The sequence below is a fragment of the Vidua chalybeata genome, chromosome 12, assembly GCF_026979565.1.
Source record: "Vidua chalybeata isolate OUT-0048 chromosome 12, bVidCha1 merged haplotype, whole genome shotgun sequence".
NCBI classification, from domain to species: Eukaryota; Metazoa; Chordata; class Aves; order Passeriformes; family Viduidae; genus Vidua; species Vidua chalybeata.
In genome coordinates, this window is record NC_071541.1 from 17,758,344 (window position 1) to 17,782,701 (window position 24,358).

Here is a 24,358-nt window from a genome sequence, read left to right on the forward strand (position 1 = left end):
CTGTAAACACAGCAAAAAGAATGGGCAGGAATCACTGCTGCCCTTTGTTGTGGGAACATTCTCTTATTTCCTAGTGATGGCTGATTAAAGAAGGCAACCACAACCTCCTTCCAGTCAAACCTTTGGCAGGATTGGAAGGAGGCTTCTCCCATTTTTGGTAACTTGCTTTTATACTTTTAAACTATGTTCCATTGTCTGTCAGGCTCAACACACAATAAACACACACACACAAGTATGCTGGTCCTGAGTGCTCTGTTTTGTCCTGGCTGATGTCATGCTCACAGCTTTGCAATGAGCAAGCAGGAAACTTGTTCAGGGGCAGAATTCCCTTTTTTCTACTAAAGAGGGAGAATGCTGCAGTTTTCTTCCTCATGATCTTCCTAATGCTTCCTATTTTTCTGCCTTCCTGGACTAGTTGATCCCAGCAGAGCAAACAGCATGATATGCTTCAAATAGGAAGATCTACTTTCCATAAGCTCCTTTTCTGACTCTTTGCCACATAAATGTTCCTGAGACTTAAAATTTATCTTTGCTGGAGGAAAGCAGCATAATGCAACATTAATTTTGTAAAGAAGACATGCAGGCTTTAGCTTGGTGTATTTATAAAGTCACATTTGTGTTGTCTCTTGTTCCAGGTTCTACACTTTGCTGGTGCTGTCCACTGCTCTTTTTGGGAGGCCTCCTTTCAAGAATGTCATTGTGAATGGCCTTGTCCTTGCCAGGTTGGTGTCAATCAGCTCCTTCCTGAGCAGGTTTTTTTGTCAGAGAACGTTTCAGATAAGACCTGCAAATTGTAAATGGAATGTGAAATGGACTTTGGAGCTGTTAAGACTTGCCAGGGTGATATCTGTGCTGCAGGAGATAAGAGCATCTGAGAGTGAGAGGCTCACATATCCCAGCATCTGCTGCACTGGGAGGGTTAGTCCCTTTCCAGCAGGGTTAGTCCTTCTTGGAGAGAGAAGATGAATAACAAGAATAGGAAAGAAATTATACCTGTTATGCAGAGTAAAGGGGATGATAAATGTAGTTTTAGATGTAGTTTAAAGTTAATTATATTTGTTTCCCTTTATTTTTGAATGAAGCTTTGCCAGTGGGCGGGAGGGATCAATTCAAAACAAGTGCATCTTTCCTCAGCTTGGGTAGGAAGGACAGATTTCCTGCTTAGATTTGTAACTTGGGAGCCTCTTGGGTTGGGTTTTGGGTTTTTTCAGTTGTTTTTGTAGGTTCAACAGTCCTACAGAAACGATGTGCTAATATATAGTTACATAGAATTACATCTGTGCCACCAGGAACATACTAGGACAGAAAAATTGAGCTGGATTTGAAGGGTCTTTTTCCTTTATCCATTAAAATAAGTGTTAAAAGTGTTAGAAGAGTTCTGTGAATTGATGCCTACATTCTGATGTTTTCTAGTGATGGCCAAAAAATGAGCAAAAGGAAGAAGAATTACCCCGATCCGATGCACATTGTGAACAGTTATGGAGCTGATGCACTCAGGTAGGGTTTCTCTGGTGGATATTCTGTGGGATGTGTTGGCTCCCTGCTCATGGCAGATCCATACCAAGAGGCTGCTTGTGGGGGGTTTGACAATTAGCAGCAGGAAAAAAGTTAATTTTAGAAGCTTCTAGACCACTGTGACAAAAGTAGCTGCAAGAGTGGATGACTCTAAAAAGTGGCAATAGATGCAGTGCATGTCTCCCTCCCTAAAGCCCAAGGGATCTGCTTCTTCCAGCACTGATAGCCTGAGCTGAGCCAGTGAAAATGGGAATAAAATATCTGATAACAACACTACAAGGTCACTGTTAAATCATTGGCTTAGAGAAGGGTCTGTGCATAATGCACAAAACATTTGTCTCCTGTTTGCACTGTACATTTTCTAGAGAGAAAGTGCTTTGTTTTTGTGGATGTAAGTTCATCATTTGCACCTAATAGTAGTGGCACCAGAAGAGCAGAAGTGGAGCAGCCTAATGTGTGTAGATAAATTGTCCTGGTCAAACAGAGATTAAACACAGTTCAAGTGGTTCATTAAAATTACAGGAACACATGAAGTAATTACACAGTCACTTGGTACTCTGGCTTGGTGCACTGACTGCATGCATCAGGTGGTACCTTGAGGTAAAAGTACATAAAAGACATTTTAATAACTGCAGGAATGCACTACTTGGGCATTTCTCTAGAGCCCTGTGCATATAAGAAACCCTGCAACTCTCACGCATTATGTGTTACAGCTGCACACAGAACTGATGGGCTGAATGGAAGCTGAATGTTTATTTGGGGAAGATGGTTGTTGCTTCTAGATAATTTAACACAATCAATGTGAAGCTCTAATTGTTACAAGCTTCAGCATTTGAAAGACCTAGTACATATTTACAATGGAGAGATGGGTGGAGTTCTTACCTTTAATCAAGGTTGCTCTTTACAAATAAATAGGGTTGCACTGAGTTGGTAGCTGCAATGAGAGTGAAAAGCGCTGGAGTTACTCATACTGGAGATTTTTAAATCATAGGTGATGTTTCTGTTGAAAAAAAAAAAAAACCTGCCTTTTTTATAAACAAACCAAAAAAAATCTCAAACACCAGAAGTTACACTTCCATTATTCATGCTTTTTTTTTTTAATTTCTAAGAAGCTAATTCATTTTTCTGCCAGTGTACTCATTCTTTAATGTCACATTTATTTATACCTACACCCACACAGAGAGTAAAAAAGCATTGCAGCCTGGGCTCATTTCTGGAAGGAGCTCTGCAATTCAGTTCTCTGCCTTTTCTGAGGTGCTTGATGTTCTCTGTTTATAGCAAAAGCTACAACTGAGGTTTTTTCCTTGGCACTGTTTCCCTGCAGAGTTACTTTAGCTTTTGCAGTACACAAATATATATGTATATTCTAACTCCAGCTTTGAAGTATTCTCAGCAGTAGCTTGATAAATAGATCAGCAGAAAATATAGATATAAGTTGGTGAAATGAATATGGAATTGAGTAGAAAGGGCAAACAGCAGAAATAACAGCACAGTAAATTTAACATCCCAACTTGAGGCTTCATGAAATTTGAATCCTGAGTGAAATCTGTTAGAAGGGCCAAACCAGCTACATTTCAGTATTGCTGAGACCTGGGCTGGCGACCTGTCCAAGCTGAGCTGTGTCAGAAAGAATTTGCTGGTCCTGGTATTTCCAGCCTTTGCTTTCCTCTGTCCTGGGGTGAGGATTGCTGTTAGAGGGGAGGAGTTACATCCTCCTCTCAACCTGGTCTTCAAATGCAGAAGAAATAATGCAACAAGCTGCTAGTTCAGAGGGGTGAAGAGGAGATAATTCACTTTTTTCTCGTGCATTGCCAGCAAACTCAGTAACACTGGCTTGATCTGAGGAAGGTTTTATTTTCTGCCCAGTGGGTCACTGAATGGCTGTAACTAAACTGATGGAACTCTGGTTTTCTTGTGGGCCTTATTTCTCTGCCCATACAATAAATGTGTCTTTGAATTGGAGTAACTGAGGAAATTACTCTCCTTGTAACATTTACGTATTGTAAGGCAGGGTAGGGCTGCTTTATTAAAACAAACAAACTCCCCCAAAAACAATACTAAACCACCACCAAACTGTGGCACATAATTGTGATAGAAGGAAGATGTGATTTAAGGATAGACCTAAATTGTAGTGTTGTTAGGACTTACTAGTTCATTGCCATTAATTGTTCTGTACTTCTGTAAGTTTATAATTTGAATTCAGGTATGAATTCACTCGGGTGCTCTTCAGGGTCCATTCCCACCCAAGCCATTCTATGAATATGTGTTTAAAATTATTTTTTGTTTTGTTTTAATCCAGTACTGAAAAAGCCCATTTCTGTGCTGCATTACTGTCTGTTTATTCTGGCAGCTCTATTTTTATCTATTAGTTTTAATGCAAGAAGCCCTCTCTCCTGAAGAATTTATGGTCTGATATTCTTGAATGTGCTGTGTCAAACCCCATTAAGATTTTAAAGCCTTCTAAAGGAAGTGCCTGTAAAGTTATATTAGTTTAAAATCATGATTTTAAAAGGTTAAATGTGTGAGAAAATGGGTTAATAAATTTGGATTGAAAGATGCCACAATCTTTAAAACGAAAAAAAATGTTTGGTTTGGTTTTCATATTTGAAAAATTAAATGAAGTGTATCTTAATCAAGTTTGTATTCAAGTTTTCTTGACACCTGAGTAAGGCCTGGTTTCTCTTTGAGTTAACTTGATAGATTCCAGTTTATTTCTGAAGAGAGAATGTTTATTTGAGGGAGAAGGTGGGATAAAACATAAAGTTTTTTTTTTTTTTTTAACTCAGAGGCAGCAAAGAAGCTGAGGGACATTTCTGTCCTTTGTGTAAGTAGTTGGTGTCACCTGGATCCTCTGCTTTGGTCCCTCAGAGCTGCCTCTGGATATAATACAATTTGTATTGTAGGAGGTACATCCTTTGTTACCTTTTGGGACTGTCTTTCAGAAAATGTTGATTTCTGCTCTTTTCCTTGGGTTTGCCTGGTTTATTTTGCTCCTTAGTTCTGCCAAAGCTTTTCATAATTGAGGAGGTGAACAAGATTGAGTGGAAAGACATTGGGTAGTGGTTAAGGAATTCAAAATATTACCAAAACCAGAGGTACTATCCTAAAGATGAACCATGCACTCTCTGCTTGTTTTATACTGTGATGGCATCTGAGCATGTGTTAACACAGAGAGTAAAAAAGAAAATTTCAACTCAAATTCTGTATACAGCATCCCATAAAAACTCCTGGAGGAGTTACTAGTAAATGGTTTTATGTTCAGTTTCTTACATGCCTACAGTACAGCCATCTTTGGAGTTTTTCCTGTGAAACCCTATCAGTATGTGCAGTTTTAAGGTTTGAAGTATTGTGCTTTTATTTTGCAGGTTGTACCTGATCAATTCTCCCGTGGTAAGAGCAGAAAACCTGAGGTTTAAGGAGGAGGGGGTGAGGGATATCCTGAAGGATGTGTTCCTGCCCTGGTACAACGCCTATCGCTTCCTGGTGCAGAACGTTCAGGTCCTGCAGCACAAGGTACAGCTCTGGGGGGCTGGGGGCAAGGGACTTGCTGCTTCTTCAGGGTTCAAGGGAATCAGCATTGCAGGGAAATTCAGACTGGAAGGGAGGTCTGCACTCTGGAGGTCGTCTGATTTTTACCTCCTTGCTCTAAGTTAGATCAGGCTGTATATGATACTTGCTCTTAATTTGTTATTTGCTGTTTGTACCATGCTTTATAAAGCTGTAATCCCTTGCATCTTTCTCTTCTTGACCAAACTTATTAAACAGAAAGGAGGAGAGGAAGGTGAGGGACTGCCAAGACATGACAGCTCTCATTTCTCATATTAGAATGCTGTTTACTTCACATCTGTGGGATGCTGCTGCTGCATTCAGACTTGTGGAATTGGAGTTCCAGACCTGGTGTTTGTGGGGTCAGGGCACACTGAGCAATTACCTGCTGCTCCTCACCCCCTGGGAACACCACTTAAAGCCATGTGGGGATCCTTCTGAGATGTCCCTCCTGAACCTGGGTGGGTTTTCCTGGCAGTGTTTCCAGAGCAGGTGGAGGCAGCAGTTCCCACTGATCCTGCTTTAGTGCTGCTTCTTTTTCTTTGCTGTTGCTCTGTGTGGTGAGGCCAGCACAGCCCCTGTCCAGCAGGATCTGTCACTTGGGCTGCAGGTTCCTCTGCACTGAGATCAGTGCTCAGCACCACACACTGAGCAGAAGTGCAAATCAGTCAGCAAAGTTATTTGCAGTAGTGGCTGCTGTGACAGTTTCTTGAGCTAACTCATTTACAGGAACTTTAATTATGAATCTGCATTAAAATGCTTAACTTGGGAATACTCAGTCCTGAATACATTAGCCACAGCAAGGAGATTGTCTTCTGTAACATGACAGTAATTTTTTAAAAAGTTATATTTAAATGCAACTTAGAAAAAAGATTCTGAAATGGAATGGAAAGAAAGGCAAATCACAAAAGCAATAATGCTTTAGACTTGTAGATTACATTTGAAGTCTGCTAAAAATGCTGGATGAATGACAGGAGTTTCTACACTTTCAGTGTGAAAGCAAGATTAAAATTTCTTTCTTATAGTAATTTTTCATTAAAATTGAAGATTTGATGTGTATTTTATATAGTTTCTATTGAAACCAATTTTAATATTTCAGCTGAAATTAATGACAGCAGGTTTAGTGCAGACTTTTATGGGAGAGTGGGAGCTAAATGAAAAGTGCAAACCTTGTAGTACAAATGCAGTTGCAGCCTGGCCACTGTGAAGAGCTGTCATTTGACTCAATAAAGGCAGCTGAATTCAGAAATCAGTACAGTAAACAGCTGACTTAAACAATTGGATTTACCTGTTTTAGCAACCTCTTTGGGGAAGAAAGTTTGCTAACTCCAGATACTAATATTCAACAAGTCTTTTTTTTTAGGATCCCTAGACAGCATTTGTCATTTGTAACTTAGATGTTACCCCCAAAATACACTTGTTTATCTTGTGTGACCTTTGAATTGTCTAAAGTGAACTTTATAGCTTTTTGCTCTGATCCCATTAAATCTTGCAATGTCAGCTCAATTGAGGATGGAAGACCCCAGTGGAAAATCCAGGTGCTTAAGGAGATAGGTTTGGTAATTCAGCAGATGGATTTTTTTCTTTCCAAATAGTGAAATCCTTCCCATGCACCATATTAGGCAAAAGAATGTGGTATTGGATGTGATAATGCTTAAATTAGATTTCATGCACAGGTTTAAGCAACTTCATCATTGTGTTCTGCTTCCTGCAAGAGAGAAAGTAAAATCCCAGTGTCCTGGATCAGGTATAATAGTGACTTAATGCTTACTGTAATTCCCCCTTTAATTGTAGTTGGTTAATAACTGCTGACCTCACACTGGGATTGTTCCTCTTCTGCATTTCTTTCCTATGAATCTTCTTTATACTGTGAAAGTGGATCTGTAGTGTCTGGGTTTAATAATCCAAAAAGATTTTTTTTATCTGGGCTCTGAGGGAAGGGAAGGTCTAAAGGCTTTTAAAACCAGCTGTTAAATACTTTTTGTAAATTAAAAAAAGAAAAACAAAAAGATGTTTCCAGCCTGTTGTAAGAACGTGGAAAAGAGTCATACATGGTCTTGCTTGCAAGGCCCTGCAGAAGCAGCAAAGTGATGCCATTTTTCAGATGGCTGCAAACATCAATGCTCTGGAAAGCAGAAAAAATGCATTGTGTGCATGTTGGATGCTAAAAATTCTACCTATTTTTTCATTCATTTTACATTCATCTGTGTTTCAATGCATTGAGATTGTCCCATGTTCTTAAAAGAGTAATGGTCTTGTTTCTGGGCCTGCTCTCCAAAGAGAATCCATCTGCATAGTGAATTCCTTAGAAATGCCTCAGACCTTCCTGGATGAAGGAGCTGTGTAAATTCAGGCATCCTACTCTGTGTCTGGAGGCTGGGAAGAGGATTGGTACTGCTTTTTATCTGCTTTAACAGGCCCAAATCGCCAGCCTCCTTTGCAGTTAAAGGTGGTGGTGAGGCAGCAGAGAGACAGGTTTTCCACAGCTCCTTCTCTTACATACCTGTGTCTGGAATTTAATGTTTGCTGGTAGGAAACCAGTGTAACTCAGGGAAGATGCCAAAAGAGTGGTAGCTGACAGGTAATTGGATATAGAGGTTTGATTACATACCCTGATGTCTTGGAAATGTGCTTTGTGTTTTTGATGATAGGATGAGGGAAGAGAATTCCTTTACAATGAGAACACAGTTAAGGAAAGCAGTAACATCATGGATAAATGGATTCTTTCTTTCACCCAGTCCCTCATCCAGTTCTTCAAAGCTGAAATGGCAGGTATGCATTTTTGCTCAGGGGGTCTGGGGGTGTTTCATGTTTCATTGCAGAACTTTCCTTTCCACACAGAGATTCCCAAATTCTGTCAGAGACTTTGATAAAAGGAAGGAAATCTTTTAGCAGCTACCATAATCCATGGAATGCTTCTTTCATGGGTGTTAAGTCAGGTTTTGCTGTGCTTGTTCATGAGATTTCAAAAATGATGAGGCTTTTTTTGTCACAGCTAATCCTGTGAGCTCGGTGATGGAGCTTGTTGCTGTAACAACGTCTGCAGTGCTTGGAGCAATTAATAATATTGTAATAGTCACTGAAAGACAGCAGTGAAAAGGAAGCCAAATAGAATTTGGAGAAGCTGTAAAAAAAGGGATAAAATGGGCAGTGCTCAAGTCAGCTGAATAAAATAATTTTGATGGGTACATGAGCACTGGCAATAAATTTTTCCCTGGTATAGTTCCACAGAGAAGGTTTCTTTGGAATCATGCTGTGGGAGTGTGTGCAGCAGAATTAGGATAAGTGTATTAGGATAGCTGTAAGAAGATACTGTCCAGTTTTTTTTTCCTGCATGTTGTCTTTTTCATCATCCCATACCTCTTGATGCTCACTTTACATTGGGACACTTAATTGCAAAGAGGAGATGCTGCAAGAACCCCCTGAAGTAGTTGATAAACTCGCAGATGGGATTTGAAGAGGTTTTGGTGCATTTGAGGGCACTGGAAGCCCAGATACTGGAAAGAAGATGGCTTTGGTCATTGTCACTCCTGGTCATGAATAAACAAATAACCCCCCTCAATGCCTGTGATCTTAAGTTACCCTCAGAAGAATTTTAGAAGCCTTGGGCTTGGGAAGGAAGGTGTTAAGTGGGATACCAGGTAATAAGGGAATATCTAAATGCCAGATGTGAGTTCAGCAGGACACAGGACAGTCCTGCACTGCACTCATCTCTTGCTTTCCCCCCTGACTGATGTGATGGTCACTCTCACCAAGAGCAGTACAGTTTATCTGGCTGTGACACCTGAACCAGCTCATTTGGTACAAGCAGAATTCATATGAGCTCATCTAAAAACATTTCATTAAAGGAAGAAAAAATCCTCAAGCTACCCAACCTAGCAATATGATAAAAGCTGGCTCTCATTGATGAAAATATGGCTTGCAAGTTGTTGTCCTTGAAATTTGATGATGGTTTGTGTTGAGTTTCATGTGTTGCCAAGCAGAAATAAGCAGAGCCTATGCAAGTTTATGTGCTGTTTGTGAAGAGGAAAATACTCTGAGGGACAGCAGAAAATTCATTTGTGTGTTTGTGAACCTGGGATCGTGGATCAGTGCATGGTTTAAACAGAAATATTTGTAGGAAGGTGAATATGGGGACAGAAACTTGAATTATCTGCTCTGGGCTTCTGAGAGGAAGATGAAGCTGACAAAAAGGGATGTGTCAGTGACCATCTTTATAAAGTAAGAAGATCCTTCCAAGCAGGAGAAGAGAGTTCCTGTTGGAAAATGATAATGCAAAGACTTCCAAGGCAGTAGTGTTGGTAGGAAATTCTGTTGTCTTGTGTTAGATGAAGATAACATCATGTGCTTATCAAACGAGTGGCAGTCTCATGTGGAAGGGATTAATAAACAGAATTTTCCAATTTATTTTTCTGCATAAACTCTGGATTCAGTCAGGCAGATCTTAATGAGATGAAGTGAATTTGTGTACTGTGACATGATACTCTAATCTTTTTTACAAACCTATTTTGGGATTTTTTTTTTTTTTGAAAATATTTTCTACTTCGTATCACTTCAAGTAGGAAAAATGTTAGGAGGAGACAAGGGAAGATTATAATGGTGACTGGTATGTCAAATGCTTGAGAAAGGAGATAAATAAAAATATAAATTCCTGCAGCTGGAGGTCATGGGGTGTAAGAACACACAGATTTGAAACTGGCAGTGCTGGAGACCCCAGTGACCAGGGAAATGCTGCAGCTGGGTTCTGCTTCTTCCATTTCATCCAGTGCCTTTCAGCGGAGCTGAATTTTACACCCAGCTCCTGCCTCTGGAAAAATGTTTCCATTAAGTCCAGCTTATGGTAATTCTGCCCCAGTTTGTCCTGGCACTTGGAGAGGTGGCAGTGTCAGCCCAGGTGGGGTCAGTGTGGGATTGACCTCACCTGGATGGGCTGAGGGGCAGGGAAGGGGCTCAGCCTGTGCCCCCTCCAACTCTGGGTGCTTGAGAGAGCCTGGAAAAACTCCAGAGAGAGGGAAGAGCTCTCTGCTGGTCCTGCATGGGGAGAGCTTTGCCTTCCAGGAGTGTGTGCAGCTGGAGAAAAGGAGGCCCAGCCCCATTTCCAATATTCATGGAAAATGGCACAAGCTACATTGTGCTGAAAGCTGATGTGTTTCAGGGATGTTAATATTCTGTATTAAAAATCAATAAACCTTATTAGGCTTTTATTTTCTACTGAAGTGCCCAATACAAGCACTTATTTTAGTAAAACATCTTTTCTCCTGGTGACTGAAATGAAAAGAAGTGTGTAGTGTCTCCATGTACATCCATGGCTTTTTCCTGAGTCACAAAAAAGCAGATTTCACAATTTGGTCACAGCTATTGAGAACAGAAATGCATTTTTACAGGTTAATACTGTATTTCTTGTTAAAGATACACTGTTTCTGAAGAGTGGGTTTTTTGATTATTTTAAAATTTGTTTATATCAACTCTCCTAACTAAATAATGCATAGCTAGAGGAAAGGTTAGGATTTTTTAGAAATACAAATTTCCCCATAAATAATGTCTTCCCCACCATGGTGTGAATCTTCCGGGCATTTCCTTTTTAGGTTTAAATCCCAGTTCTTTGCCTTTAAAAACACTTCTGCTCTACAAAACAGTGAAAATTGTGGTGGAGCTTTTAAAGCCAAGATCCATTTTACTCAGTAGCTGCTTGATTAATGAAACTGCTTCAGAATGGAGCTCAAGAAGCTCTTGGCTTTTAGAGAAGTTACATAAAAGTGAAAGTTTTCCATAGAAAATTTCCTTAGAAAATTGAGTCCTGTGTAAGGTGTGTCCCCCTTATCCCCCAGTTTTCTCAGGTACAGCTGAAATTTGTTTCCTTGTTGTGTAGTGATGTTGGGGATGACCTTGGTGCTGGCAGTTTTCCATGATTTCAGTTACACAGAACTTGAAAATACACCTCTATTTATCTCTTACCTCATCAGCCTCGCTGCTACTTCGCATTTCAGCTTACCCTGTTACTTAGAAAAATAGTGGAAAACTGTAATTAATTCAGGGAGAGGCTTGGTTGAAGTAGGTGTCTCATTTTGAATCTGCTGAGCAAAAGGAGGAAGCGTTGGCAGTAATTAAGAAGATTTTATTTTCTGGTTCTGCAATAATTTCTGTTCAACTTGCAGTGCCTTGGCTGTGTTTGCAGCATGTGCAAATGGAGGATTTGCCCAATCCCCTGCCATTAATAGTCTCTTATCCACTATCCTCTTTACCAGTCAGATAAAAGCATAAGGCTCCCATAATGTCTGTTTGTGTGGGATTAGGGAAGCAGTTTGGGAGGGGGGAATGTGTTTGTCTTGAGCATGAAAGGGATGCTGTGCATATTCAAAATACAGCTGTAAAATGAGCAATATTTGGTCATTTTTTAGAGCTTTCTGCTGTGTTTAAGACCAAGGCTGTAAAGCATGATGTGGTTTCTAAGTGAGGAGCTTGCAGAGGGCAGATTTCACCTGCAGGAACCATTTTCCCTTGCAGCTTACAGGCTGTACACGGTGGTGCCCAAGCTGGTGAAGTTTGTGGATGTTCTGACCAACTGGTACGTCAGAATGAACCGCAGGAGGCTCAAGGTAGGGATCAGCTGCTGCACTCCTGCCCTGGCAACAAAGTCCTGGCAGTCCCTGGGAATGGCATTCATGGCAGCTCCACACAAGATCTTGGCTTTAAATGCTGTCACTTTGTGCCTGAGAGTGGCACAAAAATTAACTGTTCTCTCTCCTCTCTGCTTTGTGGGAAAAACTGACCAAAATGCCCAATAATTCTGTTACACTTGCTCAGTGGAATTGGCCAAAGTTAATACAGTTTGGAAAACAATTGTATTGCATTAAGATAGGAAACTTTTGAAGCCTATTGAAGAGCATTTCCTGATCCTAAAATGGCTATTTTTCTTGGTGAATTCTTCCTTTAGGGCGAGAATGGGACTGAGGACTGTATTATGGCCTTGGAAACTTTGTTTAGTGTCTTGTTCTCCATGTGCAGACTCATGGTAAGGGAATTACACCCCACTCTCAGTAGCACTTTAAAGCAGTTAATAGAAAAGCACCTTTGTGTAGCACAGTTCATTTTCCATCTTTCCCTTTTCTTATCTGCCCCATGGTAGTAAAAAGAAGGCCTGTATCACCTTATTGATAAGGACACATTATAATTTCTTCCCTGATGCCCAAAAATAATATGTAAATATCAGGCAGGAGGTAAATAAGTAGTCTGAATTCCATTATTTATTTCAGTCTGCATTTTCAATAACATCACAGTCGCAGACACTGTGTAAGCATTGTTTTTGCTGAGCTGCCCATATGTAATTCATGGTATTACTGATTTATAATGTCCAAGCAATAAAGGAAAGCTGGTGATTGAATGCAACATTACAGGCACCATATACTCCATTTATCACTGAGCTGATGTACCAGAATCTGAAAACACTCATTGATCCAGCCTCGGTCCAGGAGAAGAACACTGAGAGCATTCACTACCTCATGCTCCCCCAAGTCAGGTAAGAGGCAGCTCCTAAGTGGCAAAATTGGGGTTTGGTCATTTGTCGGGGGATTTTTGTTCTTTTTTGGGGTTTGTGGGTTTGTTTTTTTTTTTTTTTTAACTTTTTTTTTAAACTTGTGTTTAAAACTGCGAAACAAGAAACCAAACTGCTTTAATAATATAGATATGCCTTTGTCTCTGAAAAAACTTTAGGATGCTAGTGAACATGTTCTTTTCTATGAGCACAGAATGTTTATATTTTGATTAAAATCTGATGAATTTTACTCTCTTTGCTGTAGGAGAACATTTCCCTTGCAGTACACTTCACACTCCACCCTCAATTTTAGCTGGGAATTTTCCCTCCATATTTAGGCAGTAGATTGGTGTTAGCTTAAAGGACTGGAGATGGGAAGGAAAGCAATTAGGAGGAATCCATGTTCCCAATTCATAATATTTTCCTTTGGTGGGCAGGAATATCCTTTTTTACTCCTCAAACTGTATGTTGGCTCAAAGCTGCAGTGCCTAACTGTGAAAGGCCCTAAAGGATCAGAGAGATCACTGGTATTGCAGTGGATTAAGTTCCTGCAGCACTGTCTGCTCTGGGTATCTGAAAATAAAAGAGAAAACTTGCCTTCAGCATTGCAGCTCAGTGTGAAAACCCTCAAGGACAGGGGACCTGACCTTGATACTTTACAGTTTAAAAATTTAAGCCTTCTCTAATGGTGTATCTTTTTATGGCTGCTGCATGCTTTGAGGAGGGTGTATGGTCTTTGTGAGAGCTTTAATAGTGAGAGTTACTGCAACAGGGAGCTGGAGATTGACATAATGATGGTGCTGATTTTCTGTTCCCTGGGCAAGTGCTGTGAAGAATATGTAATCAAGGAATGCCACTCTCATCAGGGAGCTGCCAGGAATAGGATTGGGCTCCTGTAGAATGGAGTCAGGGAAGGATGGAGAGCTGTTTGCAGGGACTCAGTTCAGGCATGGGCGTAGCAGAAGCATTTAAAAGTGGCTTAGTCACTCTTCACTGCAGTTAGTGCTGACTTGCTGCTGCATCATGCAAATGTGGGATGTATTTGAGGCTTGCACCACTCTTCTCTGTATTGCATTTTGTTTGGGTTTCTGTCTGTTACTAGTTTGTGGAATTTATTGGATCCCCTGTGTATCAGCTGTTCCCTTGTCCCATAGAAAAAAGCCTTTTCAAATCCAGAGTATTGTTAGAGTTTCACCTGGAGTTGCAAAGCACATCACTGCATTTACTTTGAAAACTTTCTGATACAGCATAAGGACAATATTGTCAATTAATAGGAATAGAGATTTTTGGATGCAGTTACAGAAAATACCACTTTACAAGTATGAGGAGTGCAGATAAAGCTTAAGGACGTGGCCACTTTCACAGCTGAGCTTGACTCAACACCTGTGTTAAAACCCCACCGAGGTCCTGGTTGGTTGCTCAGTGTCTGAACAGATGGGTTGCATTAAATTTTGTGGATTTGCATTCAGTCTTTGAAAAATACTCTCGTGTGTTGTGGCTCTGCAATGTGGTTCGGTGAGACTGAAATACTGTCACATAATCCTGTATGAAGCTTTCTGGGAACAAAATGTTCCATCTTGTAATTTCCACATTTCCAAGCTGTTGGAGGATCATCCTCAGGGACTGGCTTTTGGAAGAGCAAAAGCTTCAAAAGAGGTAGAAGCAACTCAAAGCCTTAATGCTGCAACAGGCATATTTCAGTTGTAAGTTTTGCTTCACCAGCTCTGTTTTTCTGGCCAGTCCTTACTGGAGTTGTGGTTTTCATCCCAGTACTTCTGCTCCTTAGATTACAGCAAGTATTTGTGCTCATTTAATTTTATTCTTATCTGTCTTTTTAAGCAGTACCTCTGCTCTTGCTTTGATACCTGAGTGGTTTTAAAGGAGCTGCCCAATTAGTGCATCTACTCAACAAATCAGGAAAAACACATTTTCATAACATTTAACTGCTTGTACATTTGAAACAAGATGTAAATGTTAATTGCCTCAAAAAAAAAAAAAAAAGGCCAAAAATTCAACCCCAATTCTCTTTCCACCCCACCCCCAAAAAAGCCCCAAAAGGTAAGAAAAAACCCAACCCTGCCTAACCTCAAAATGGAAGGGTGTTAAAATTATTGAGCCCAGAAAGTTGTTAAAACTCTAAAACATCAAGCTCAAATGCAGTTTCTGGAAAAGATGATAAATTGAGATGCAGTGAATTGTTGTTACAGGGAATTAATTGTTGCTATAAGTACCCTATTTATAATATCTTTCTGCATCTTCTTATGATATTATTAATGTAAATTGTACTTTTTATTGGCTATTACTAGAATAGGTTGTATGACTCAATCCTCTGCACCTTGTGAGAGGTACTAACAAAAGATGTAAAAATAGCTCTGTTATTTGTTTTCAGCAAGTTACTTCCTCCTCATTTTCTCCACAAAGAGAGAGGAAAAGCCTGTTTGTTCATTTTTCAAATTGCCCCAGCCAGGGCATAATTGAGTCTGTTGCAGGAAATGTCAGAGAAGGGGGTAAAATGTTTTCCATCTGCTCAAAAGAGATGTGATGAAAATGCAGCAATTATAATGTTTCCTTTCTAATCTAGGGAGGATCTCATCGACAAAAAAATTGAAAGTGCCGTTTCTTGTTTGCAGTCTGTGATTGAGCTGGGACGAGTGATCAGAGACAGGAAAACCATCCCAGTCAAGGTTAGAACTCCTCACATCGCCTTGGGAATGTGTAACAGCTTTGTAACTTTGGGATGAACCTGGGGAAATGGAGTAGTTAAGTTTGTGTTTTGATTTCTTTTCCCCCAGTATCCTTTGAAAGAAGTAGTAGTTATCCACCAGGATCCCGAGGCTCTGGAAAACATCAGGTCTTTAGAGAAGTATGTACTTGAGGTAAGAACATCATGTTTAAGGGGATTGTGTCTGTTGGTAAGAGCCTCATGTTTAAGGGGATTGTGTCTGTTGGTTACCTGAACAACCTCCCCTGTTGACTGTATTAACATCTCACAGGTGAAATGAATTTCCAGGAGAGCTGTAATGAAGGGGATGTCAGTGGATCGTGTGCCAGTCAGTTTAGTGTTGAGAAATACTTAATCCTACAAACTGACCACACTGGACTGAGAGGCTGTTAGAATCTGACCTGTTTGCATTTTCTAAAGCCATGAAATCCATCTTCAAGGATCAGTGACGCAAAATTCTTGTTCTGTTCCCACTGAGCACTGGCAGTACAGGATCTGAGGGGGTTTTCCCTTGTGCAGAAACAGTGTGGCCCTTATCCTGTGCCTGTTCATTATCCTGTGCCTGTTCTTGAGAGCTTAAGGATCCTTTCTTCCCTTCAGTGAGGCACCTGTAACAGCACATCTGCTCATGTGCTTAAAATATGCCATCCTGTTATGGTTGAAGTTGCCATTGTCGAGGTCAGCTGCTTTACCTTGACAAAGAGAACAAAAATGTGCATCTTCCCAAAGAGGATCACTCACCTCACTTGTCTTAGTGAGGGCAGCCATGCCAGTCAGGGAATTCAGGAGATGAAGCACAGGAGTGCCTCTGAAACTTGTGTTACGTATAATTCCAGCAACATGAGCTTTCCCCAAGCCTAAATACACATCCAAGGAAAGTCTCTACAAATTCTGCTGGGGGAATCTGCACTGGCTCAGGAAGTCACAGCTCAGTGCACAGGACCTCTACATCAGTGCTGTATGCTGCTTGCTTTTAGTTACCGTGGGAGTTAAATGCCTAAGAATTATTCACTAGAGGAATTTTAATTTAAAAAATAGTAATTGATTTGCAAGTGGAACTGTAAAGCTTTTCTGTCATGTTAACTTATTGATTATTGCTCTTAGATTTGGCAGTTATGATCTCTTGCTTCAGAATTGCTGTTATTGTTAATTATAATCATTTCAATATCTAAGTCTCTTCAACAGCAGAATTCTGTGAAATTTAGGTTAATGTCTGTCCCATTTTTTTGGTTCTGAAAAATGGATTTTAAATTGTAGAGAATCGAGTTTTGAGGGAGATGAGGTTTGCTTCCTCAAATTACTTCCAAAAGAGTAGTTGCTAGAATTTGTTGTCAGCTTCTATAGCTAATGAAAGGTAACAAAATAAGCTAATAATTTTTAAATTATTACATAATTGGATTGTACATTAGTATGTTTTGATTTGTAGTCCTTTGCTACTGCACACAAAAGTGTCTTCTGGAGAGATGAGTTAAAACAAGCTCAGACGCCTTTGTGGAAGCACAAAGTACTGTCTATTCTCCTGGTTTTATTATGTGTCTTAAAATTCAACATGCTGCTGCTGGAGCTTAGTGTATGTTTTATTGTACTGCATGGCAATCAATCCTGTTGTTTACTGGATGGTGCAGAGCTAAAGAGGTCAGTGATTACAGGCAGGCTGGGCAGCATTGCTTGGGCTGCATTTGCAGCTTTGTTCATCAACCTCCTGCCTATTCAGAGCTTTAGAACCTTCAGTGATTGCCAGGAGTAAATTTGCAGATGCCAGAGGTAATGGGTAAGGAGAATTACACCATTTAATTTTCCGTAGTTGCTGACAAAAGAATGGGAAAAATATACTTGTCAATTCTTCAGAAATTTCATTCATGGCTTTTGCAGAAGGAGCTGTAGTCTTTGATCTGCAGTGCTCCTCTCTCGTCTTCAGAACACAGCAAATCATTTAAATAAATGGATTTTAATATTAGAACTTGCCAGATTATAGAGTTGTTATGCAAAAATAGCCAAGCTCATGAAATGAAATAAACCCAGAAGGCTTTTAGCAACTGGACACAGTTGCATTTTGTTCATTTCTATTTGAGGCCTTTTACAAACCTGGGTCAGGACTTTTCTCCCCAGCTGCTTCCAGGGAAAGGTTTTCTCTGTAAATTTGACTCTGTGCACAGTCAGAATCTTGTTTCTATCCAACCTTTGTATTCCCTCCAACCCCCAGCCCTGTGTAGGGCTGCTGTAAAGCAGAAAATTGACTTCTCCATCAAATCCAGGAACCGAGCCTGTGACAGGGCTGCATTATCTGACAGGAGCTGTGGCTGGGGGGCCCAGCAGTTTTTCATTTCTTACACTATTACATAATGAGTACTTATTTTCCTTTTTAGGCTGCCTGCTTAGAGAGCCCAGCCCAGCTGAAGCACGGCATTTCTGACATTTCTGTCTCTGTTCTGAGGACTGGGCATAGCTGGGGCAAATGGCACCAGCTAAAGGCTCTTGTATGTTCAGGCACTCCATGTACAGCTCTTCACTGGTCATGGGAAGGGCTGCTTGCCTCAGTATGTCCCCATGAGACTTGAAAGATGTGTTAAGGAGCTAATTTTGAGTAATTAGGAAGATAAAATTAAGAATTATTTTAAGTCAAAGCTCCGAGACTGATGTAAACAGACCTAAGATAGAGATTTGCCTGTTTTTCTAAGACTCCATTCTGGGTTTTTAAATGGATAATGTGTATGAAAGAATAATTTCCTAATCTAATTAGTACAGAAAACTTGTCCTGATGGAGTTGGCTTCTCTGATTTATCTAATCAGGCCCAAAGTAATTTTTCAATTTGTGCTATTTTTTGAATTATTATTTCTTTTCCCCCACGAGGTTGTCATTTACAACTCATGGGCTCATTTCCAGCAGCACCCCATTGAAACTGAATTTCTGAAGTGCATAATTTTCATTAGATTTCCTAAAAGATGTATTAAATAAAATTAGATTCAGTTGTGTTCTTGGCTCCTCATGACAGTAGGACTTCCTAGGAAATTAGGCTGCGGCTCAGAGGTTGTATTTAAGCATTATTTCTCAATCCAAATGTTTGGCTACTTGCTAGTCCTGTCATGCTGATGCTGCCATTTACTTTTGCTTCCTAAATGCCTTGGAGCAGCTTGTTTGCCAAGTGCACCTGGTGGTGCTGTAGGATGGTGATGGGAGCTCTCACCACCATCCAGTGGGCATTAAACACCAAATGCTCCAAGTATTGGGCAGCCTGGCAGACAGCACCTGCTGGATTGCGGTGAAATGTACGTGCATGTCTGTGCCTCATGTTTTCCAACCTGTCATGTCCCCCTTCAGCTCTCTCCTCTCCAAAGAGTTCCAGCCTTGGTCTTTCCCCATATGAAAATAACCTTGTCCTCTCAATCAGTTGTGTAAAAATTCCCACAGCACCAGTATGTTCCCTTCAGATATGGGAATAAAATCTGCACGTGCAACTCAGAAAAATGGGCACACACCTTCCTGCAGTGTCTGGGGCCCCTCCTAAAGTCCATGCAGGTTTTATAAAGCTGTTTTGGCTGAAGGACACAGCCAGAAGCTTTTCTGAGCAGGGTGGTTTTCTGTGCAGTGAGGAGCTGGAATGAACAGGTAAGGAGGAGACAAAATGGGGCCATTTTGTACAGCCTGAACCGTGAAACGGTTGGTAATGATTTCCTGGCTCTGTGTGTTCTGAAAGGACTGTTCCAGCAGAATTTTCTCTCCTGAGCTCTGCCAGGCCATTGGCTCCACCACTGCACACAGAGGGAATGGGTTTAGCTCTTCGAGCAGTTGTGAGGGGGAAATCAAAAGGGCTGCTGAGTAGGAGCTGCTTTGAGGTGAGAGCTGCCTGTTAATAACAAAGAGCACCCTGGAGGCGGAGGGTGGGGATGGGCTCTGCTGCTGAAGGTGGGCTCAGGGTTGGGTTTGTTTGCTCTCCCAATGACTCGGTCCATAGAGACGACCCTGTACAAACCTCACGCCTTGACACTTGCAGCTTCCCTGCTGCTGAGCTGCTGTGCTGTGTGTCCCTGCAGGAGCTGAACGTGCGGGCGCTGACGCTGTCTGCGGACAAGGGCAAGTACGGCGTGCGGCTGCGGGCCGAGCCCGAGCACACCGTGCTGGGCCGGCGCCTCAAGGGCGCCTTCAAGCCCGTCATGGCTGCCATCAAGGAGCTCAGCAGCGAGCAGCTGGAGAGGTTCCAGGAGACAGGTCTGTAGTGGGACAGACCCCTCAAGGATGGCAGGGTATCCTTCTGTGGGCTTAGGGCAGCTTAAGGCCTCCTTCTCTCTTATTATCCCTTTTCAGCTGTTACGAGGAGGAAATTTGCGGTCATTATTTCCGTTTTTTTTTTGGCAAGAAAAATGGTCATGGACATTGATTTTACACTGTTCTCCTGTTAAATTCTTCCCTCCTGTCAGAGATGGTTTAGGGTTGGTAATAGGAAAAGGTTCTTCCCCAGAGAGTGTCAACCACTGCCCAGGCTCCCCAGGGAATGGGCACGACCCTGAGGCTGCCAGAGCTGCAGGAGAGTTTGGACAGCGCTGCCAGGGATGCACAGGCTGGGATTGTTGGGGGTCTGTGCAGGGGTTGGACCCGGTGATCCCTGTGGGTCCCTTCCAGCTCAGGATGTTCTCTGATTTTAAGTAAAGCCAAGATGAAGCAGAGAATAAGCTTTCTGTGAGGCTGAATCAGATTGGAACTGAGTATTTGTGCAGTAGCTTTTATTCTAAAAGCAGTCCTTTGATTCCAGAGTTACAAGTGGGTGTGAATTTTGCAGCTATATCTGTTTAGCAAACTGCTTAAATGGAAATTCGGAGTTGGTGGAGTATAGAGGTTATTTTTAAGTTTTATTCCATTCAGATGGTTCTACACAAACAGTTGCCGAAGTGCCTGTGTTTTAGTGAGCTCTGCTGCCTGGAGAAGGGCTTGTGTGAAAAATGGAAATGTGGGATAATTCACTGCTGCTTACTAGTGCTTAACTGCTGTTTGACTGCATTGCCAATATATACGTTGCACATGTTTGAAGTCTGAAACTTGGTTAAAGCTTTCTGAATTTAAAATTGGGGGTTTTACTTGGATGATAAGAGATGCTCTCCATCTGCCAACCCTGCAGGCAGCATTGTTGTGGAAGGACATGAACTGCATGGGGAAGATCTCCGTCTCATGTATCAGATGACAGAGGGATCTGCCCAGTTCGAGGCACACTCCGATGATCAGGTATTTTATTGGTTATTTCCTCTCTTTCTTTTTTTGATTAAGGGAAGAGTTCCTCAGGAAATAGTAGGAAAACGGTGAGGTAAAAGCTGGCTTGTGTTTGTTAGTTCAGGTAGTTCAGCACATTCCAGGAGTGTGTGAATCCTGGAGCTCTTCAACACTCTCTCCGCTATCGTATTTTGTACGTGAGGAGCTCTCTAAAGGCACCCTGAGCTCCTGAGAGTGTTACTTCCACCTTGTTTCCAGTTTGTCACCTGTTCATCAATGTTCTGTGCATTTGCTCAGGTTTTGGTGCTGCTGGATGTGACGCCAGACCAGTCCATGGTGGATGAAGGGGTTGCCCGGGAAGTGATCAATCGCATCCAGAAGCTTCGCAAGAAGGTGAGCAGTCAGTGGGCTGGGACAAGGCATTTTCATTTCCTTTCCAGCAGTCTGGGCAATATGCAGAGACTGCATTTTTAATTAAACATGAAGCTCTGTATCATTTACTCCTCATGTATGGCTTTCTGATTGGATTCCCTTGCAAGAGCTCTAAAGGATGTGTAGAGAAAATTTTCATGGGACATGTTATTTTGGAAGAGATGGGTGCAGTTAAGGCTGCATGAATCACAGACTCATAGAAAAGTCTGGGTTGGAAAGGACCTTTCTTCAGCATCAGACTGAAAAACTACAAATTTTTACCAAAATAGATATTTTTTACATTATATGTATTTAAAAAAAAATCTGTGTAGATTTTACATATATATATACATATACACACCTATGTAGTGTGTAGTTTTAAAAAAATATATACATATATATACATACATACACTGATGTAGATTTATGTATTTTAATGTTTTTTACATATATAAAACTTGAGGATTTATTTCTGTATAAAATATAACCAGGAAGGATTGTGGCCATGAAAACTCTCCCATGTGTTACTGGATTTAGATTCAGTTCTGTAATGACATAAAACTATAATTTATTTTCACTATAATGAAACCTAAACTTGCCTAAACTTCCATGTTTTAAGATTCTTGGTGTTTTTGTAGAAGGATTGTTTTCTTCTAAGTCTTTTGTGGAAGCTTTTAACAACTGCTTGATAAATACTTTTTTTTTTTTTTTTTTAACTTGACAAGTATTCCTTTCTTGATGTGTGGTTTTGCTGTCACTAATGGTGTTTGTGTGTGTGTCCTGCAGAGGAACCTGGTCCCCACAGATGAGATCACAGTGTACTACAGGGCCCTGCCAGAGGGGGAATACCTGGACACTGTCATCCAACAACATGCTGAGTTCATTTTTGCCACAATAAAGGCAGACCTGAAGCCTTACCCGGTGCCTACCTCAAAGGAAGTTCTCATCCAGGAAGCAACCCAAGTAAGGAGGAAAAGCATTGCTTGCACAGTTCATCTTATTTGCTTTTAACCCAACAAGCTGCTCCAGTTAAAGAATAATGGTGTCAATATTTATTTGTGGGATAGAGCAGATATTGTTTTCTGTTTATAATTTTCTGTATTAGTCTTTCTTGGTTTATAAAAGAAAGGACTTGGATTCTGTATATGTGGTGATTTTGAAAATCAAGCTGCTTGGATACCAAAGTAAATAACTGCAGTTGTTTGTCTGAACTTAATACACAGTTATTTGTACTTGGATTAGTGTGTTGTTTGAACAGACAAAATGTTGTTGCTCTGATTTTCTTAGATTAATAGACTTGTATTAAAACTACTCCTTTGAGGCTAAATTTGGCTTAAGACCAACTTGTTTAATATTTAAGGATGTTTGTTCTTCTGCCCTGTGCTGCTGAAGTTGTCTGTTGTAAAAGTGTAGTTTCATATTTCAAATCAGCAGCAATTTCTGTTGTTTTCTTTGATTGCTTCTTCTGACATATTTGATGATAGTTTTGCTGTGGTTTTACTGAAACTTACTCTATTCAAAAGACATTCCTAACAGAGCTGTGAATGAACTATTCTTCAATATAAATGTCCTGCTGCACCACAAAGATTAATTCGCACAAGAGCGTAGGATCTATCAGACTTGAAATTTGATTTACAGAATGGCTGAGAAGGCAGGGAATAGCTGAAAGGAAAGGGCACATTTCATCCATCTTAATAGTGTGTGTAAAGGAAATGTTTTATAGTTATTAATGGCACTTCTGAAGTTGTACAGATTTGAAACAAAGCCCTGTTTGGCCTTTTTCAAAACTATCAGTTTCATCTAGTGACAGACGGGGAAAACACTAAGTAAATACTGTGGTTGAGAAATCACTGAAAATCTTCAAGTACTTATTTGATACTTTTGATGGACAACATCAAATCTGAATTGGAATGTGAAAGCAGCTGGAAATACAGTGCTGGGAATCACCTGTCTGATTGCCTGCCTCAAATCACCTGTACCTGAGCTTTAGTGCTGGTCAGTGTTGCTTTCCGTGAAAACTTTCATGCCTGTGCAAATATGGTTCCCCCATGCTTATTTTGCTCTTACCTAAATCTAATTTAGTATATTTTAGTGAAGAAAACCATTGTGGAAAGATGAATGTTTTGGTTTAGTCATAAATAATGATCTGTGTGTAGAGACAAAATCCTACCCTGACAGCAGGCACCTGACCTGGTTTTTATGGATAGAACTGATGGCTGTCGTCTGGATGTCAGCAAAACCAGGCAGTCCTTTCTGTTGTGGAGATGATGAGTTAGTGTGTGACCCTGGGAAAGGTTTGTAGGTCAGGCCATGCATTTGCACAAATGCTGAATTTCAGAGAAAATCTACTAAACTAAATGGCACTGTTCTGCCAGCCAGTTCTGTGGGGCTGTTGATAGCTCAGTTTAGAGAAATGCAGTTGTCTCATTGTGGGCATCCAGCTGAGAGGGCCTCCTGCCACCTTGAAACCTTGACAGGGAGAGTGTTTCAGACAAAACCATGAGCAGGGAATTGGGATTGTTCTTCTCTCTGGAGGAGAGGAGGCTCCAGGGAGAGCTCAGAGCCCTTCCAGTGCCTAAAGGAGCTCCAGGAGAGCTGGGGAGGGACTTGAGGTAAGGGATGAAGTGACAGGACACAGGGAATGGCTCCCACTGCCAGAGGGATGGGATACTGGGAAGGACTTGTTCCCTGGGAGGGTGGTGAGGCCCTGGCACAGGGTGCCCAGAGAAGCTGTGGCTGCCCCTGGATCCCTGGAAGTGTCCAAGGCCAGGTTGGATGGAGCTTGGAGCAGCCTGGGACAGTGGAGGGTGTCCCTGCCCATGGCAGGAAGAGTGGGATGAGATGGTCACCAAGGTAAAGCACCTTCCAGCCAAGCCACTCCAGGATTCTATGAAACACTGCCAGTCCTCAGTGCTGAGGGGGTGCAGTCTGTGTGTGGGAAATGGAGGCACAGAAGAACAGAACTCATGCACTTGTTCATCATTATTTTATTTTAAGGAGTCTCAGTTACAGAATCATAGAATGGGTTGGGTTTGGGAGGGGACCTTGAAGATCATGTAGTTCTACCCCGTGCCATGGGCAGGGACGGTCACCCCAGAGAACCTCCTTGTGGAGGAGCTCTGTGCCTGCTGCAGCCCTTTCTGTGCTTATGGGCTGGATGTGCCTCTGAACTGTTTGTCACACACTTAGACTTCAAAATAGATGTTGCAGAGAGAAACAGATGACTGAGATCCCAGTGCAACTGTCAAGTGCCCCTTGGAGGTTTCTGTTGCTGGGCCTGCAGAGATGGATTGCTTAGGGCAGGTGCTTGACTCCGTGTTCTGCTGCAGCTCCTTTGTCACACCGAGAGCAGTGACATGAGAAAGCCCTTCCTGAGAAATCCTTTCATGTGAGTGTGTCAGTTCAGTCAGCTGTGGCAGGATCATAGCACCAA

At 41.3% G+C, this 24,358-nt stretch overlaps 1 protein-coding gene across 4 annotated transcripts in view; it reads left to right on the forward strand.

Moving 5' to 3' along the window:
* IARS1 (isoleucyl-tRNA synthetase 1) overlaps positions 1–24,358 on the forward strand; it is a 92,803-nt gene that overhangs the window by 56,176 nt on the left and 12,269 nt on the right. For all 4 annotated transcript variants that reach the window (XM_053953664.1, XM_053953666.1, XM_053953663.1 and 1 more), the window contains exons 18-30: positions 636–722; positions 1,414–1,497; positions 4,881–5,028; positions 7,713–7,833; positions 11,566–11,657; positions 11,996–12,073; positions 12,456–12,577; positions 15,174–15,276; positions 15,385–15,468; positions 19,347–19,521; positions 20,426–20,529; positions 20,812–20,907; positions 21,712–21,888. In XM_053953664.1, coding sequence (XP_053809639.1) covers positions 636–722; positions 1,414–1,497; positions 4,881–5,028; positions 7,713–7,833; positions 11,566–11,657; positions 11,996–12,073; positions 12,456–12,577; positions 15,174–15,276; positions 15,385–15,468; positions 19,347–19,521; positions 20,426–20,529; positions 20,812–20,907; positions 21,712–21,888 — 1,471 coding nt within the window. The remainder of the gene's footprint in view (positions 1–635; positions 723–1,413; positions 1,498–4,880; positions 5,029–7,712; positions 7,834–11,565; positions 11,658–11,995; positions 12,074–12,455; positions 12,578–15,173; positions 15,277–15,384; positions 15,469–19,346; positions 19,522–20,425; positions 20,530–20,811; positions 20,908–21,711; positions 21,889–24,358) is intronic.